Below are 16,509 nucleotides of genomic sequence, written 5' to 3'. Positions count from 1 at the left end.
CTATTTTATGGTATCTACTTAATTATTAGAAATAACTACATAAGAAGATATCAGTGTTTGGAAAGAACGTCGTTCATGAACGCACGTTTACGTATTCACGTTCATATAATATAGTGAACGTCACTCGTTTTTTTTCAAATAGAACGTGAACGTGAACGACGTTATATTTTTAATGAACTTTATTGATTTTTATAATTAATTGTAATCTATATATATAAAAATGAATGTACCTATGTGTGTCAGTGTGTGTTACCATGGCAACCAATTATATATTATTTTGAAATTTCTGATGGAATGTTTTGTATATAAATGGTTGCCATGGTGATCTGTAAAACATATTATTCATATAGAGTTGGAAATTTTAATGGGCAACGAAGTGAACGGGATCAGATTATATGTTTATATACATAGATAGATTATACCTCTGATCAGAGGATAGACTAATTTAAAAAGGGAGAGGACCAACCCCGGGAGGTGCTCAAACAGGGATTTTGATATTTCATATGGAAATTTTTGTTTATAAATGGTTGCCATAGGTTTTGAAGCTATTATAATAATAATTATTGGTTGCCGGGAAACGAAGTGCACGGGATCAGCTAGTATAATAATATTTTCCATTATAATTACACTGTAATAGTGTATAAGATTAGACTTTAAACAATATGTCAATATAATGCTGGAACAGTTCCGGCACCGCCGTCGATGTCACAAAAAAATACCTTAGATAATTGTTTATGGGTGATGGGCCGCTTGAAAAAATTCCCGGGCCGCTCTGGGGGAGCCAGTCCGCCCCTGCATAGCTATAGACTGCTTTGCATATTATAGGTAAGCCCAAACGTGAAGATTTAGAATATTTCATATAAAATATAAATATTTGTTTCTACTAAATTGTAAATTTAAATATATATAGGTACCTACCTACTACCAGGACTCATATTAGTATGATCTTTTAACCCTAGAGCACACGCTTCACGGTCAAAAAGACCGGGCTTTTAGAATTTTGTTCATTGCTTCAAAAATACGAAATATTAACCTAACCTAATATGGGTACCTTCTAATTAGATGATAAACTAACATTAGATACAGCTCCTAACTGTTACGATCTGATGTCAGTAATATAGAAGTATTCAAAGTTCATTACCAGACATTACGTATTAATATACGGTCAAAAAGACCGTGTGCGTGATCGTAAAAAATCAATCATGGGTTATTTTTAAACTGTGTTTCTAATAATTGCTGCTCGATAAACGAAATTGATAGTTATTATATTTTTATTGTGACTAGTTAGTTAACTATGATTTGCGCCATACTGTGTGTGACTAAAAAGACCGGGTGCGTGTATTCTCGTGAATATTTTAAATGCGTGTGATCTAGGGTTAATTTAACTACTATTTGTAATATGTACCTATATGATATATTGTAATGCGTATATAGAAATGTATCCATTAACTTAAGTTAATTTAAGTTGTATATACCAATAGGCAATAGGATAACTTCAAAAAAAACTAAAAAATTAAGGGAAAACGGGAATTTTTACGTAAAATCTGTTTTAGAGAAAATCGATTTTGGTTTTTGGTGCAACTCTAAAACAAATGATCGTAGGTACATGAAATTTTGACGGAATGTTTATATTTGCATTTTCTATACACCATAACACTTTCCAAATATTTTGACTTATTTTGAGCTGTTTACGGACATTTTCAGTTTCCATTTTTTTTAGTTTTTTTTTTTTTCTATAAATATCAGTAAGATTTTATTTAATGGGTAAAAAAGCGTGAACATTTAATGCAAGGCTCCTGATATATTGTTACAATAGGTAGCAGTTAAAAAATATTGAAAATACATAGTCACAATTTTTATTTATAAGCATTTAAATTCGAATTTTGACAAAATTTATCAAATTTAAAATTTAATAATTATTTTGTAGTTAAAAATTTATAAAATGTTCAACTTTTATACCTAAAGATTGAAAATTTAAAACAAGGTTCCACATAAATAGGTAAATATATAAATTACTTTATTCACAGTAATATCATCTAAATATACTTAGTAATATCATATAGGCTGACTGACCGTATTCCCTCAGAATCGTTTTTCTTATACAATGATATTATATCATTGAATTCAAATAACATCATCCATTGCAGTGACCCACTTGTAACATACTGTACAGCAGAGCGACATCCACTTACCTACCTTTTTTATATTTGTTTGTACTTGTCGATCACAGCGAGAAAAACATTTTTGCAATAAAAATATAATATAGGTAGGTAGGTAGTAGCAAAGTGTATTATACATTAATTATACCTGTTACCTGTTTACCTTAATATTGTACGACCGGAAATTATTGTAAATAATATTTCTCCTTACAATAAATGGTATAAGTATCGATATAATATAAGTATAATACATATCGTACCTATATGATTTTATTTTTAAAAACTTTTCCTAGTTGGTTTTAATTTACATAGGTATAAGCATTTCTGAAGGTCCCAATTCTGAATTACCATTTTACATTTATTATTATCATGTTTTATCACGTCATAAACTTGAGTAAACATAATATATTATGTAGAAATGTAGAATGGTTTTAACTTTTAAAGTCTATACAAGTATGGTTATAGGTTATAGGTAATACAGTAATACCTATAACATGTTATTATTCAAATGACAAATATTAAATTATGGTAATATACAGGTAGATATAAGCCATATATTATAGTCGAGACCATAGTGTATTAGTGCAGTACGCTAGTGTCTATAGTACCTACAAGTATACTTATCTACCTATAGGTACACCGTACACAACATAATAACTTTAGTATAACATAATTTCTAATTACTTCTATTTAAAAAGTTAGGCTTAGGTGTAGGCACTATATCATGAAATAAGATAAGTTGATCTCAGATCATAGTTGCTATTATATCTCTGAAAAGGCGTAATTTTCGGTATGAAACTATGAAAGGTGTGCGTTTAAATCTCATTGATACCTATAATAGGTATAAATAATTAATTAATTATACTAATCTTTCTATTTTACAGATTTTTTATTGAAATTTATAGACCCAAACCTAACAAAAACACTAAGTGTCAATGACGCGTTTTGGTGGTTTTGGATATTTGTATGATAAAATATAGTGATCAATTATAACTTATAATTTATAAGTAGTTATAATAGATGTATTATAAATAATAAATATATTTACCTAAACACTTTAAGTAGTTAGGGTCGTATAGGTACCTACTTTAATATTAACTATCTAAATACCTATATTAAATATTAATACCTATACCTACATTAAATTATCTTATGAATTTTTTTTTGCTTTATCATATTTAATAATTAATTGAAAAAAGGTGGGCAAGTGGGCACGGCTCTGTAAAGTAAGTAGATGTCGAGTGGGTTCACTGTAAAGAGAATGTGTTAAATTCGAATTCAATGATATAAAACCATTGTATACCTACGAAAAAAAAAATGTCTTAATGAAGACCGTCTACCAGACTATATTATTAAGTGGGTACCTGCTACCTATTACCTATATAATATATATAATATATTGGTAATAGTTAGCAGGTAATAGGTATATTATGATGTAATTTATATTAAAGTAATTTATTACACTAGGTATTAGTAAAACAGTAGTCAGTAGGTTGAATTAATTTTTGCCAAAAATTTGAAAATGTCATTGTGTATAGTGTATTAGTGTATATAATTATATAAAATAAAATAATATACTTACTTATAATTGAGTGATCAGCCAAAGTACTATTTCTGAATCTCCAACAACTCACTCGAATAGGGGCGACGTAAAACTTACATACCTAATAATATTATATTATAATATAGGTACCTACCTAATAATATTATATTATAATATAGGTACCTACCTAATAATATTATATTTTCGTATATTTTAATATTATTAGTAGGTAAATCACACCGAACAGTTGTAATTTTCAAAAGTGTGCGTGTTGGGAACCATAATTTAATATATTAGAACCTCATTCTTTACAAACTGATTTTTAGATTCTAAGTGGAGCGAATTTTTCTATGAATATCAATAAAAGTTTATTTGTTAGGTAAAAAAGTTTTACAACATTTATCAAATTTATAATTTAAAAAGTATAAATATATAAAATTGTCAACTTTTATAGCTAAGGATTGAAAACTTACAACAACGTTCCACATAAGTACTAAGTAGACTACATAAGTAGAAATTTAATTTAAATTTAATTTTTTCTGTAACCAAAAAATCTCAAAAATATAAAACACAATTATTATTTTATGTTCAAATTTGGAGGAAATTACATATTAAATAACCAAGAATAACGATTTTATTTATTTTGTTGTAATTTTAGAATATTAATTCAACTTACCGACTACCGTATTAATAATAATAATAATAATAATTACATTGATTAAATATACAAATATTGAAATATAATATATATGTACCTACCTATCTCTATATTTAATCAATGGTAAAAATTAGTAATAACGATATAAATATATTATAAGATATTATCCACATTGACAAACCGTCAGAATCATTTTTCATATCCAAATATACAATGATATTATTACATCATTGAATTCTAATTTAATACCATATTATCCATTATATAAACTCACCTACTCGTAACCTACTGTACAGCAAAGCGACATCCACTTGCCCACCTTTTTATTTTTATTGAATATGATAAATATTACGAAATTATATTGTAAATTTGTAACAAAATATATGCAAATATTATTCGCTCCGCTCATAATCTAAATCTATTTAGTTCTGATATAATTTATTATAACTTATAAGTAATCAAATATATATTTACTACCTATTTATTGCATTTTAAAATCATGATTCGTTTAATAATTAAAATGCTGATCATGTTAGTTCTTTTTCAGTGATAGTTGCACCACAACAATGAATTTTTCTCTACAGAGTTATAATATGTATTTGGAATTTGGATATCCCTTACTGATATGGATCGTCGTCGTCGACGATAATGATAATATTGATAACCATTTCCTTTGTAAATAGGTAGGCCTAATAATAATTAGTAATAATATTTCCGTATTGTTAAATTATAAACTATATTATTTGTTATTGACTTAATAAGCTAATTCTATAACCGACATAAGTACCGTTTCGATCTTGTTTTGTTTAACACACGCGCGACATAGTATTTTAGACGTGTTTTTGCCAAAATACCAATTATTGATCTAATGAAGCGATAAGAATTCTAAAAACAAATTTGAATTTTTCGTCAAATCTACTTGATATCGACTATCCCACATTTTTGATTTTTTGATTTAAATTTCTTCGAAAATTGAATTAGAACAATTTTTAAATACTCTTTTTTAATATGACATTTTTAGGAATTTGGGGGATAATATCAAAAATGTGGGAAAGTTAATTTCAAGTAGACTTGACGACAAATTGAAATCTGTTTTCAGAATTATTATCGCTTCATTAGATTAATTTGTATGTTTAGAAAAAAAACACGTATACTAAATTACGCGTGTTTGACAAAAACAGAAAATCACGGTATCGAATCCCTTAAAGCTAGGTAATTTTAATTTAACAGTAAACAACGGTATTATTAATAAATACTGAACATTAAACACTAGGTACTTTATACTTCTGCAATAGTACATGTACTAATTCTAGTATAATTGCTATAATTGCAATTATATACATTTATCTATTTTAAAGCATAGCTTTTAACAATTTAAAAAATTAACATATGATAAAATAAAGTATGAAGGCACCTAATATATTGTTTATTGTGTATGTATTAAATTATCTAGTCTTAGATTTAAAAATTTAACATTTTATAATTTTTGAACAATAAAAACAAAAAGTAAGTTTTCGTGAATTTAACACGAAAGAAGCACCATAAATATTTGTTAAAAATTTAAAGTATCTACAAGTTACTCGATTTTGAATTAGGTAGGTACACAAAAAAATAAAATTATTCATCAAACTAAGCTCGACTAAAATTTGCTGTTGTTCCTCATTTTTACTATTTTTCTTTTGTTTTAGCTGACACTTTTGACAACTATTGAACTCAGTGGCGTAATTTGGTCATTTCTGTGGGTGGGGGGGGATGACATTTTTTAACATTTTGCCCCCCCCCCAAAAAAAAAAAAAATTATTTATTATAAGCACCTTTCAGTGCAATATATTTATAAATAGTAAATATTAAAATTAAATAACAAAACTCCACACGAATGATTAATTTAATATCAGTACCTATATCACAATATCAAATTATGAATTATAAAACTATAAAAGTCGAATGCGGATTGCTGATTGTAACTGTAACTTATAACCGATGTTCGATTACCGAATAACGACGAAACCAGGAAAGTCACTATGAAAATTCCGATTAAGTGTACGAATCATTATTAATTTTTTTTTTGTTCAATACTTCAATGGGACGATAGTCTTTAATCTAGATAAAATAATCTGATAATCATCGAGCGTCGTCGATCCACGAAAAAATAATACTCTTATCACCTAACCAGTCTTAAAAAAAAGGTCATGGGGGGGATACGACACCCAAATCCCCCCACCGTAATTACGCCACTGATTGAACTATTACTAGCGCCGGATTTCTATGCAATCGCATATTTTTTCCTTTTAATATTTTTGGAATTTTGTCAGTTATCTCCACGAATCATCACAATTTGAAACTTATGGTAAATTTTTTTTTTGCATATTTCTGCATATTTAAATGTTATTGCATATTTTGGCAAAATTCAAAATTGATTGCATATTGAAGCGAAAATGTAAAAAAATGTAAAAAATTATGTCAAGCAGAAAAATTAAAACAATAAAATCTTAACTAAAAAAGTGAATTTTATTTTTATTTATTATGATTAGTATTTTGAAAAAAAAATGTACTATCAGTCAATCTTCATTTATAATTAATATGTATACATTAAGCAATTTACTAATTTTAGTAGAGTAGCTGATACTCGCTATCTGCTTATAGGTACAAAAGTCTTCTGAATATGATAATGTTTTCATTTATATGAAACATTGGAGGACGATGTAATACTTCCATTAACGTAAGCTGCAGACAATATTAAAAGGTTTTGATAACAAATTAGAAAATATCCGTAGCTTTTTGATAAGATTTCTAAAATGCCGTAAAAAATTTAGTTTTTCCGGTTTATAATTTGATGTTTATTGTTCGTGAGCTTTAGGTCATAACGGTATAAATAGTAACGAATTAAAAAACATTTCATATGTAATCTCTCAGTATGAGATTTAAGATTAGAATTTTTTATACATTTTTTTTCACATACTGATTGCAGTATTGCACTCGAATGGTTTTTCGACTGTGTGCGATCTAAAATGTATAACCAAATTTCCTTGCTGCGAAAATGATCGGCCACAAACTTTGCAAGAATATGGTTTCTCACCGGTGTGCGTTCTTTTATGTGTAACCAAACTTCCTTTTTGCGGAAATGATTGGTCACAAACGTCGCAAGCATATGGTTTCTCCCCAGTGTGCGTTCTTTCATGTATAACCAGATGTTCTTTCCTCGAAAATGAATTTCCACAAATATTGCACACATATGGTTTCTCACCGTTGTGCGTTCTTGTATGTCTAACCAGATGTTCTTTCCTCGAAAATGAATTTCCACAAACGTTGCAAGAATATGGTTGCTCCCCAGTGTGCGTTATTTTATGTATAACCAAATTTCCTTTTTGCGAAAATGATAGGTCACAAACGTTGCAAACATAGGGTTTCTCCCCAGTGTGCGTTCTTATATGTATAACCAAATTTCCTTTTTGCGAAAATGATTGGTCACAAACATTGCAAGCATATGGTTTCTCCCCAGTGTGTGTTCTTTTATGTCGTGTCAAATTTCCTGTATTAGAAAATGATCGGTCACAAACGTAGCAAACATATGATTTCTTTCCAGTGTGTGTTCTTTTATGTCGTATCAAATTTCTTGTATTCAAAAATGATTGGCCCCAAACGTTGAAAAAATATGGTTTAGTGTGCGTTCTTTTATGTAGATATAAATCATATTCTCTGATAAACGTTTTAATGCAAACGTCGCACTGCAAAGGATATTTTTCATACGTAACTATGTCGGTCATATTCTGATATTCAGACGTATGATCATCCCGAAAATCAAAAAGATCTAATTTCTTTCCACTATCTTCTCCAATATAATTATTACTATCATAATATGTCTCCACGTCCAGCATGTCCGCCGATTGAGGGGAATCGTTTTTTGAATATTCTTGTTTTTTCGGTGACATTACTTCGTTACGAGTTACCGCCTATCAAAGATTAAATGAAAAAAATACATTAGATATTCTCAAATTACATAGGTACACGGAATAATACAATACAAGGTAAAGTTAGGAAAACTTGTTAAGTTATAAATTTTTAACTAAAAATTAATTTACGAATTTTAATCAGTAAGAAGACCTTTTTAAAATTGTGAACTTTAAACGCTATAAAAAGAAATTGAGATTATTTTGGTATATTTTATTAATAAGCAGTAAGTTTATCATAAAGAGTTTCAAATATCTATAGACAGCACAAAGTATAGAAAATTCAAATTTACATATTCTCCAGAAAGTTCTAAAAGATTCAAATTTCTTACCACAAAACACAAAGTTGAAAATTTTTACTATTCCAAAAGGATGACAGGTGTAAATAACCATATTAAATTTGATCAGAATCAATAAAGATGTATAGATTAATGTAGCAGTTTAAAATAGTCATATTTCTTTAAAAGTTTTGAAAGTAATTAGTACGAATAATAATAATAGATAAATGTATAACTATTAATGGATTTAATTGTACCTTGGTACTAATTACTATTGACAAAATAACAAATACTTTGCATAGGTCGGAGCACTTTTTCAATTTTAGAAAACTCTGAGGAATAAAATTTTAAATTTGTGGAGCGATGAATGTACCTTGAGTTTACAATGGGGGGATTTTTTTTTGTGACTGTTGTCACCTTTTAGGACAGTAAAAAACGATTAGATTTTCTTCAACAGTATCTTTTCTGATAACAAACCGAATCTAGTTGGTACTTAGGGGTCAAAAGTAAAAAATTCCTAATAGTTTTCGAAAGCGCAGGGAAAAAGAAAATAAAATAAAGGAAAAACTTTACGCAGAATTAGTTTTAAACAAAATCGATTTTAGTTTTTAATGTAATTTTCAAACAAATGACTGTAGATACATGAAAGTTTTACTAAACGTTTATTTTAGCATTTTATTTGCACTAAAAAATGTCGACTTGTTTTGAACGGTTTACGTTCATTTTCAGTTTTCAAGTTTTTACAACATATTCACTCGATTTATTATTAGTAATTTTCTTATTTTGTTGTAATTCAAAAACGAATAACTGTAGATACTTGAAATTTACACCATGTGTTTATTATATCAAATCCTATAATTGATAAAATATTCAAAATATTTTTTATACACGATAACATTTTCAAAATATATTGAGTTGTTTTGAACTGTTTACGGACATTTTCAGTTTCCAATTTTTTAGTTTTTTTTTCTATACTTGATAAAATTGTCATATTAATTTGACATGTTATCAGGTGTTTACGGAAAATTTCAAATTTCAATTTTGTTTATAGTTTTTTTTTTTCTATAGATATAAATAAAATTTTATTTGTTGGGCCAAAAAGCGTTAAAATTTAAAACAAGGCTCCTGATGTATTGCTTAAATATCATTTGAAAAATATTAAAAATACATAGGCCCAATTTTTTTTATGAGCATTTAAAATTCCATTTTTGACAACATTTATCAAATTTAAAATTTAAAAATGATTTTGAAGTTAAAAATTTATAAGATGTTCAACTTTTATATCTAAGGATTGAAAATTTAAAACAAGATTCTACGTAAATAGGTAATTCTGTAACCAAAAGATATCAAAGATATAAAAACACAGTTTTTTTTATAGTTATATTATTATGTTCAAATTTGGAAGAAATTACATCTTAATATTAATAACCAAGAATAACGATTTCAGTTATTTTGTTGTAATTTTATAATATTAATTTAACTTTCCGGCTACAGTACTAATAATAAGTTATAAGTAATAACTAATAACACATAAATATAATATAAAATATCCACACTGACAAACCATCACTGGGCATCACTGTTCAGAATCGTTAATGATATTATATCATTGAATTCAAATTTAATACCATCCGTCCATCCATTACACAGTGACCCACTTGTAACCTACTATACAGCAGAACGACATCCACTTACTCACCTTATTTTATATTAAATAAATTAAAAATATTGAATATATACTATAATCGCTGGAAAATGAATTTCTTTATCAATTCAAAAATGTTTAGTTTTTTTTCAAAAATCACTAGAAGTACCTTAATTTTTGTCGGTCGTAGGGTAGTTTTGTTGACAAATTGGAAGCGATAGCAGGGTACTAATTGTTCTAATGTACAAAAAAAAATAATAAAATATTAAAAAGCTAATACAAACCTTAATATCTTTTTTCTGACTTCTCCTTTTATTTTTTAATAACTCTTTAACTCTACAAAAGAATAGACCAATTAATTTTTTAACATTGCAATACAATTTATTATTTAAAATATATAAGTAGATAAGTATATATATTCATTATACATGAATACACAAATGAGAATTTTAATCAAAAATGATTTACTAATTTTACTCAATTTTCTGTTGCCACAAGACTCACAAGCCACAAGATTAAAATCAGAGAAGACACCAATAAAAATGTTTAATGAAAATAAGATACAAAATTAATTATAAACCTGAACTTTTATTGATAGGTACTTACAACGAGTCGTCTTCTGAAGCATTAGCAATGGAAATCCTTTTCAATTCATCTAAAAATAAAACAAATATATTAAATAATATTAAACTAAAAGTATGGACATCATTGCAACAAAAAAAAAAAAAAAAAAACAGACCTTTATTGAAATTAGAGTCTATTGTTACGTTTTGATACAATTGCTTGTCATGGTCATCACAGGTCTCATTATACAATTTATCTACCTTCAATGTAACTATATCACTATCCATATTTTCATCATTTTGTACCTAAAGAAAACATAACAGTCTTTTAGGTATAAGGTAACACATTTTTTTATTTTAATATCAATACAAACCATTATTTTATCTCCCTTCTTTTTCTTCTTTTTTTTAAATCTGCAATGTGCAAAACAATGAAATACAAAATCATGTATAAAAGATGTTTCAAAATACAGATGCCTAATATATTATGTTTGTAAATTTGTTGAGAATTAAATTATATGTGCTAAGAGCAGCCACAAGATTAAAATCAGAGGAGACACACCAATAAAAAATGTTTAATGAAAATAAGATACAAAATTAATAATGTAACTTATCTTTAAATTTACAAGAAATAAAATTATGATTGTACATAGAAACCTGAACTTTTATTGATAGGTACTTACAACGAGTCACCTTCTGATGCATTAGCAATGGAAATCCTTTTCAATTCATCTGTAAATAAAACAAATATATTAAATAATATTTGACTAAAAGTATGGACATCATTGTAAAAAAAAAAAAACGGACCGTTATTGAAATTAGAGTCTATTGTTACGTTTTGATACAATTGCTTGTCATGGTCATCACAGGTCTCATTATACAATTTATCTACCTTCAAAGTAACTATATCATTATCCATGTTTTCATAATTTTGTACCTAAAGAAAAAATAACAGTCATTTAGGTATAAGGTATCAATTGTTTTTATTTTAATATCAATACAAACCATTATTTTATCTCCCTTCTTTTTCTTCTTCTTTTTTTTAAATCTACAATGTGCAAAACAATGAAATACAAAATCATGTATAAAAGATGTTTCAAAATACAGATGCCTAATATATTATGTTTGTAAATTTGTTGAGAATTAAATTATATGTGCTAAGAGCAGCCACAAGATTAAAATCAGAGGAGACACACCAATAAAAAATGTTTAATGAAAATAAGATACAAAATTAATAATGTAACTTATCTTTAAATTTACAAGAAATAAAATTATGATTGTACATAGAAACCTGAACTTTTATTGATAGGTACTTACAACGAGTCACCTTCTGATGCATTAGCAATGGAAATCCTTTTCAATTCATCTAAAAATAAAACAAATATATTAAATAATATTCGACTAAAAGTATGGACTATAATCATCATTGCAACCAAAAAAAAATATAGACCTTTGTTGAAATTAGAGTCTATTGTTTCGTCTTGATACAAATGCTTGCCATGGTCATCACAGGTCTCATTATTCAATTTATCTACCTTCAATGTAACTATATCATTATCCATATTTTCATCATTTTGTACCTAAAGGAAACATAATAGTCTAATTTCTGTTCTAATTTTTGTTATTTTAATATCAAAACAAACCATTTTTTTATATCCTTTCTTTTTCTTCTTTTTTTTTTTAAATCTACAATGAACATGACATTAAAATATGGTTGCATTCTAGTTACCTCCTTAAGGGCCGTTCTTACAATGTCCGATTTAAGCTAATAACCACTTAACTGTTGATGTCTGCTGGTAATAAAATCTGTTATCAGTCGATTAGCGTTAACTGACACTTTTCCAGACATTGTAAGAACCGCCCTAAGTCAATAATGTTGATAATTATACAAATTTCCTCTGAAAAATATAAAACTTTTCTCTCAACATAGATACCATGTATTTTATTGCAAATTAAAAAGGTCTAGTGCTAGTTGCTTCCCAATGACCAAGTAATATATACATATATATCTATAATTTAAATTATTCTTATTAACAATTATTGTTTTTATTTATTGACTAATTTTAATTTGTAACAGTTGTGTATTATTTGTAAAAATTAATATAATACTAAGTATATATAAGACTAATAATTTTAAGAGGACACCCCACCCGCATATGTAGTCTCCGTCTTACAAGTGCATAACATAGCAAAATGTACGCTCAGCAGAATACGTGCAGCTTCGTTAGTTTAAAAATTAAAATTAACTGACCTCTTATAAAATTTGAAAGTAAGTGTATTATCAAGGCAAACTCATGGGCTCTTTATTATATTATATTTTTAAAACGAGTTATAAATGTTCTAAGATGTACAAACAATTTACAAAAAACAATTTATAAAAATATACTCATAACTAGTAAGACAGAGACAACATATGAGGGTGAGGCATCCTCTGAAATTTTAGGTATTACATAATTCTAAATATCTAAAAAAGAATATGTTTAACAATATCACATTATTTTCAATGATTTTAATATTAAATTTTTTTTAAACTTAAAATAAAACCACAATATTTTAATAAAATAGAATAATTATTTCTTTATACCAGTGGCGCAAATAAGAAAAATGTTTAAGGGGGCTCAAGCCCCAACACATTTTTTTTTAAATTATAATTTATAGGTACATACTTTTAATAATGGTATACTATTATATTTTGAGGGTACTTTGAGTGATTTTGAGGGGGCTAAGTCCCCCCCTATTTGCGCCACTGCTATATACCCTACAAGACTAATTTTTTTCATTATTATATTATATTTATTTTATAATTAGTTATAGTTTTATTTTAATATATACAAAAAATGATCTATTTACATGGAAGGTATATTCTAGTGAAATATACAAACCAGTAATTGATACTACATGAACTGCAACTCGTTTATAATTATGAACTACCTGATCATCAGAGGCAATTTTTAGATTTTAGTATATACCGTAAAGATGATATTATGATTTAATTGAAACGTGTTAAAACAAAACTTATTTATTTGAAACTTTACTTTTTACTGTTTAATTATTTAATCATCTTCAAGAACATAATAAGTCCAATTAACAAGTCATTATTAGTTATAAATACAGTGAGGATGTTGAGGTTTTTACATATATTTATTGACTTAGTGCATCTCTTACTTTTACAACTTGTCCATAACAGAACACATAGAAGAAAATTATTTTGCACATCAGAGCATATTTTTGAATTACAAAATATTCGGCATATATTTCAAATTTAAGAGTATATTGTATTATTGTTCTTATAAAATTCATACTTGTTCATTTAACAAGTTGCAAGTATTTTATAGTAGTAAAAAAATATTTATGTCTAAAATTGATATGATATCATTGTATATGAAAAACTTTACGAATGAAGGCGGTCAGTCAGCCTATGATATTACTAAGTATATTTGTCATTTGATGATATTATTGAGAATAAAAGAAAATGATGAACCTATTTACGAGGAGCCTTGTTTTAAATTTTCAATCCTTAGCTATTAAAGTTGAACCTTTTATACATTTTTAATTACAAAATCATTTATACATTTTAAACTTGATAAATGTTGTCAAAAATCAAACTTAAAAAGATTATACAAAAAAAACTGTACCTATTTTAATATTTTTCAGCTACTATATAATCTATTATCAAGAGCCTTGTATTAAATTTTAACGCTTTTTGACCCAACAAATAACATTTTATTGACATTTTTAGAAAATAAAACTAAAAGAATTGGAAACTGAAAATGTCTGTAAACTGCTTGAAAACAGTCAAAATATTTTGAATATTTAATCAAGTATAGGAATTGATAAGAAAAACACATGGTGTAATTTCAAGTATCTACAGTTATTCGTTTTTGAATTAAAACAAAATAAGAAAATTGCTAATTATTTATTTTCTGACAACTGGACTTATAGGGATTAGTTAATTGTTCATACCATAGTCTATTATTATACAATAAATAAAAAATATAGTTTTTTACATTATGTCATTACTTGGGCTCGGAAGTTATAGGAATTACATATTTTTCTGTATGATCACAATTTATAGCAGACCTAGCTAGAAATTCAAAGTATACAATCGCGAGTTAAAAAAATTGAAAATTGAAAATGCATATTTTGCATATTTTACCAATTTGAGTTAAAAAAAGTGCATATTTCATTGATTTTATATGCATATTGGGCATATTTTATATTTTTCTAAAAAAATTGATTTTTTTTCTTTCTTAACCTGTATATTTCAACTAATATTGAATATAAAACTCAAAATTATTAACGAATGTATTTATTGTCATCGCCATAGTCAATTACGGAGTTAATAACAGTGATATATTGTGACACGCATTTAGTCTATCACGCTATAGTATGCCGAAATACTTATTTGTAGGGCTCGGAAGTTGTAGGAATCGCATATGCTTCTGTATGATCTCAATTTATAGCAGACCTAGCTAGAAATGTGAAGTATACAATTGCGAGTTAAAAAAAATTGAAAATGCATATTTTGCAAATTTTAGCTAAAAAAAGTGCAAATTTCATTGATTTTATACGCATATTTAACATTTTTAATGCATATTTAGCAATTTTTTCGTGCATATTTGCATGCATATTTTACCTTTTTTAACTCCTACACCTTCCGAGCCCTAGTCATTACTGTATATAATTTTGAATTATATGTGCCTGTGAACAATAGAATTTTTAAAACAATTTTATACTTACAATGACATATTATCCTCTTCTACATCTTCTGAAATTTCTGAAATAATAGTAGAAGCATTAGCAACATCAAAAAAAAATCAATTTGAGTAAAAATAGAATTAACATTATTTTTTATATAATTCAAATATTAATATAAATTCTTGCAGTTAGTAGTATAGTTAGGTGCATTATTATGTAAAGTTAATTATAATTTGTTTTAAAATTTAAGTATGAATAAAAGCCTATAAAAATTCAGATATTGTTCTAACCTTTAAATTAGACAAGAGATCAATTCACCCTAAAATTAAAATAAAGACATATAGTGATTCTGCTGAACATGAATTTTATATTTTATAGCTTCAAGTAAAAGACAAAACATGATTGTATTGTATCTTCCTTCGAATCAATATTCTCTTAAATATTAATTGAAAGTGTTACAATTTTCTATTGCTCGAGTGACAACATTTAATATTGTATAATCACATAATTAGGTAACGCAATGATTGTTTTAATTTTAAAACAACAAACTAAGGAAACGGAATCCACTAATATAAGTTTGCCTAATTGTAGAACAGATTAACTATTAGGTATCTATTTATATCTAATAATAGTCGTTATTTTAAAAAAGAAAAATATAGAAGAAATTCAAATAATAATATTCGTTATTAAACCAAGCACCAACAATTACAACTACCTTCAGGAACAATCAATGGGTAAAAAATTAAAATCTACCTTTGGGTGTTTTTTGTTTCTTGCGTTTGTGGGTTTCATGATTGATAATATTTGCCATTGTTACAAAATCTTCTGTGATTGTAACCATTATTACTCATTCTATAAATTATAATCATAAAAAAAATTACTTATAGGTAGGTAGGACTGGTATATAGGTATTTACCGTTTCTACTCAATAATAAAGAACATTCTAAATTATTACTTATGAAGTACCTACCTACATGAACAACATATATAATACATTTTTGCTTACCCAGATCATAAT

General features: G+C 26.5%; 1 protein-coding gene across 5 annotated transcripts; it reads right to left on the bottom strand.

Moving 5' to 3' along the window:
• Positions 1 to 6,896: 6,896 nt before the first annotated feature.
• LOC100166232 (zinc finger protein OZF-like) lies at positions 6,897 to 16,509 on the bottom strand. 5 transcript variants are annotated; one of them, XM_029488545.1, is made up of 13 exons: positions 16,498 to 16,509; positions 16,245 to 16,343; positions 15,534 to 15,570; positions 12,244 to 12,373; positions 12,111 to 12,159; positions 11,799 to 11,841; positions 11,601 to 11,730; positions 11,477 to 11,525; positions 11,168 to 11,207; positions 10,970 to 11,099; positions 10,837 to 10,885; positions 10,515 to 10,566; positions 6,897 to 8,310 (listed from the first exon to the last, which is right to left on the bottom strand). In XM_029488545.1, exons 4-13 carry the CDS (start codon positions 12,353 to 12,355, stop codon positions 7,312 to 7,314), a joined length of 1,653 nt encoding a protein of 550 aa, XP_029344405.1. In that variant the 5' UTR covers positions 12,356 to 12,373; positions 15,534 to 15,570; positions 16,245 to 16,343; positions 16,498 to 16,509; the 3' UTR covers positions 6,897 to 7,311. The 5 variants fall into 5 exon arrangements, with proteins under 5 accessions (XP_029344405.1, XP_029344406.1, XP_001946486.2 ...); XM_029488546.1 differs by lacking the exon at positions 16,498 to 16,509 and adding an exon at positions 16,408 to 16,493; XM_001946451.5 differs by lacking the exons at positions 15,534 to 15,570; positions 16,245 to 16,343; positions 16,498 to 16,509 and adding an exon at positions 12,437 to 12,754.

Source organism: Acyrthosiphon pisum, chromosome A1 (assembly GCF_005508785.2).
Source record: "Acyrthosiphon pisum isolate AL4f chromosome A1, pea_aphid_22Mar2018_4r6ur, whole genome shotgun sequence".
Classification (NCBI taxonomy): domain Eukaryota; kingdom Metazoa; phylum Arthropoda; class Insecta; order Hemiptera; family Aphididae; genus Acyrthosiphon; species Acyrthosiphon pisum.
Note: the sequence above shows the minus strand (reverse complement) of the source record. Positions and strands in the feature narration are given on the sequence as shown.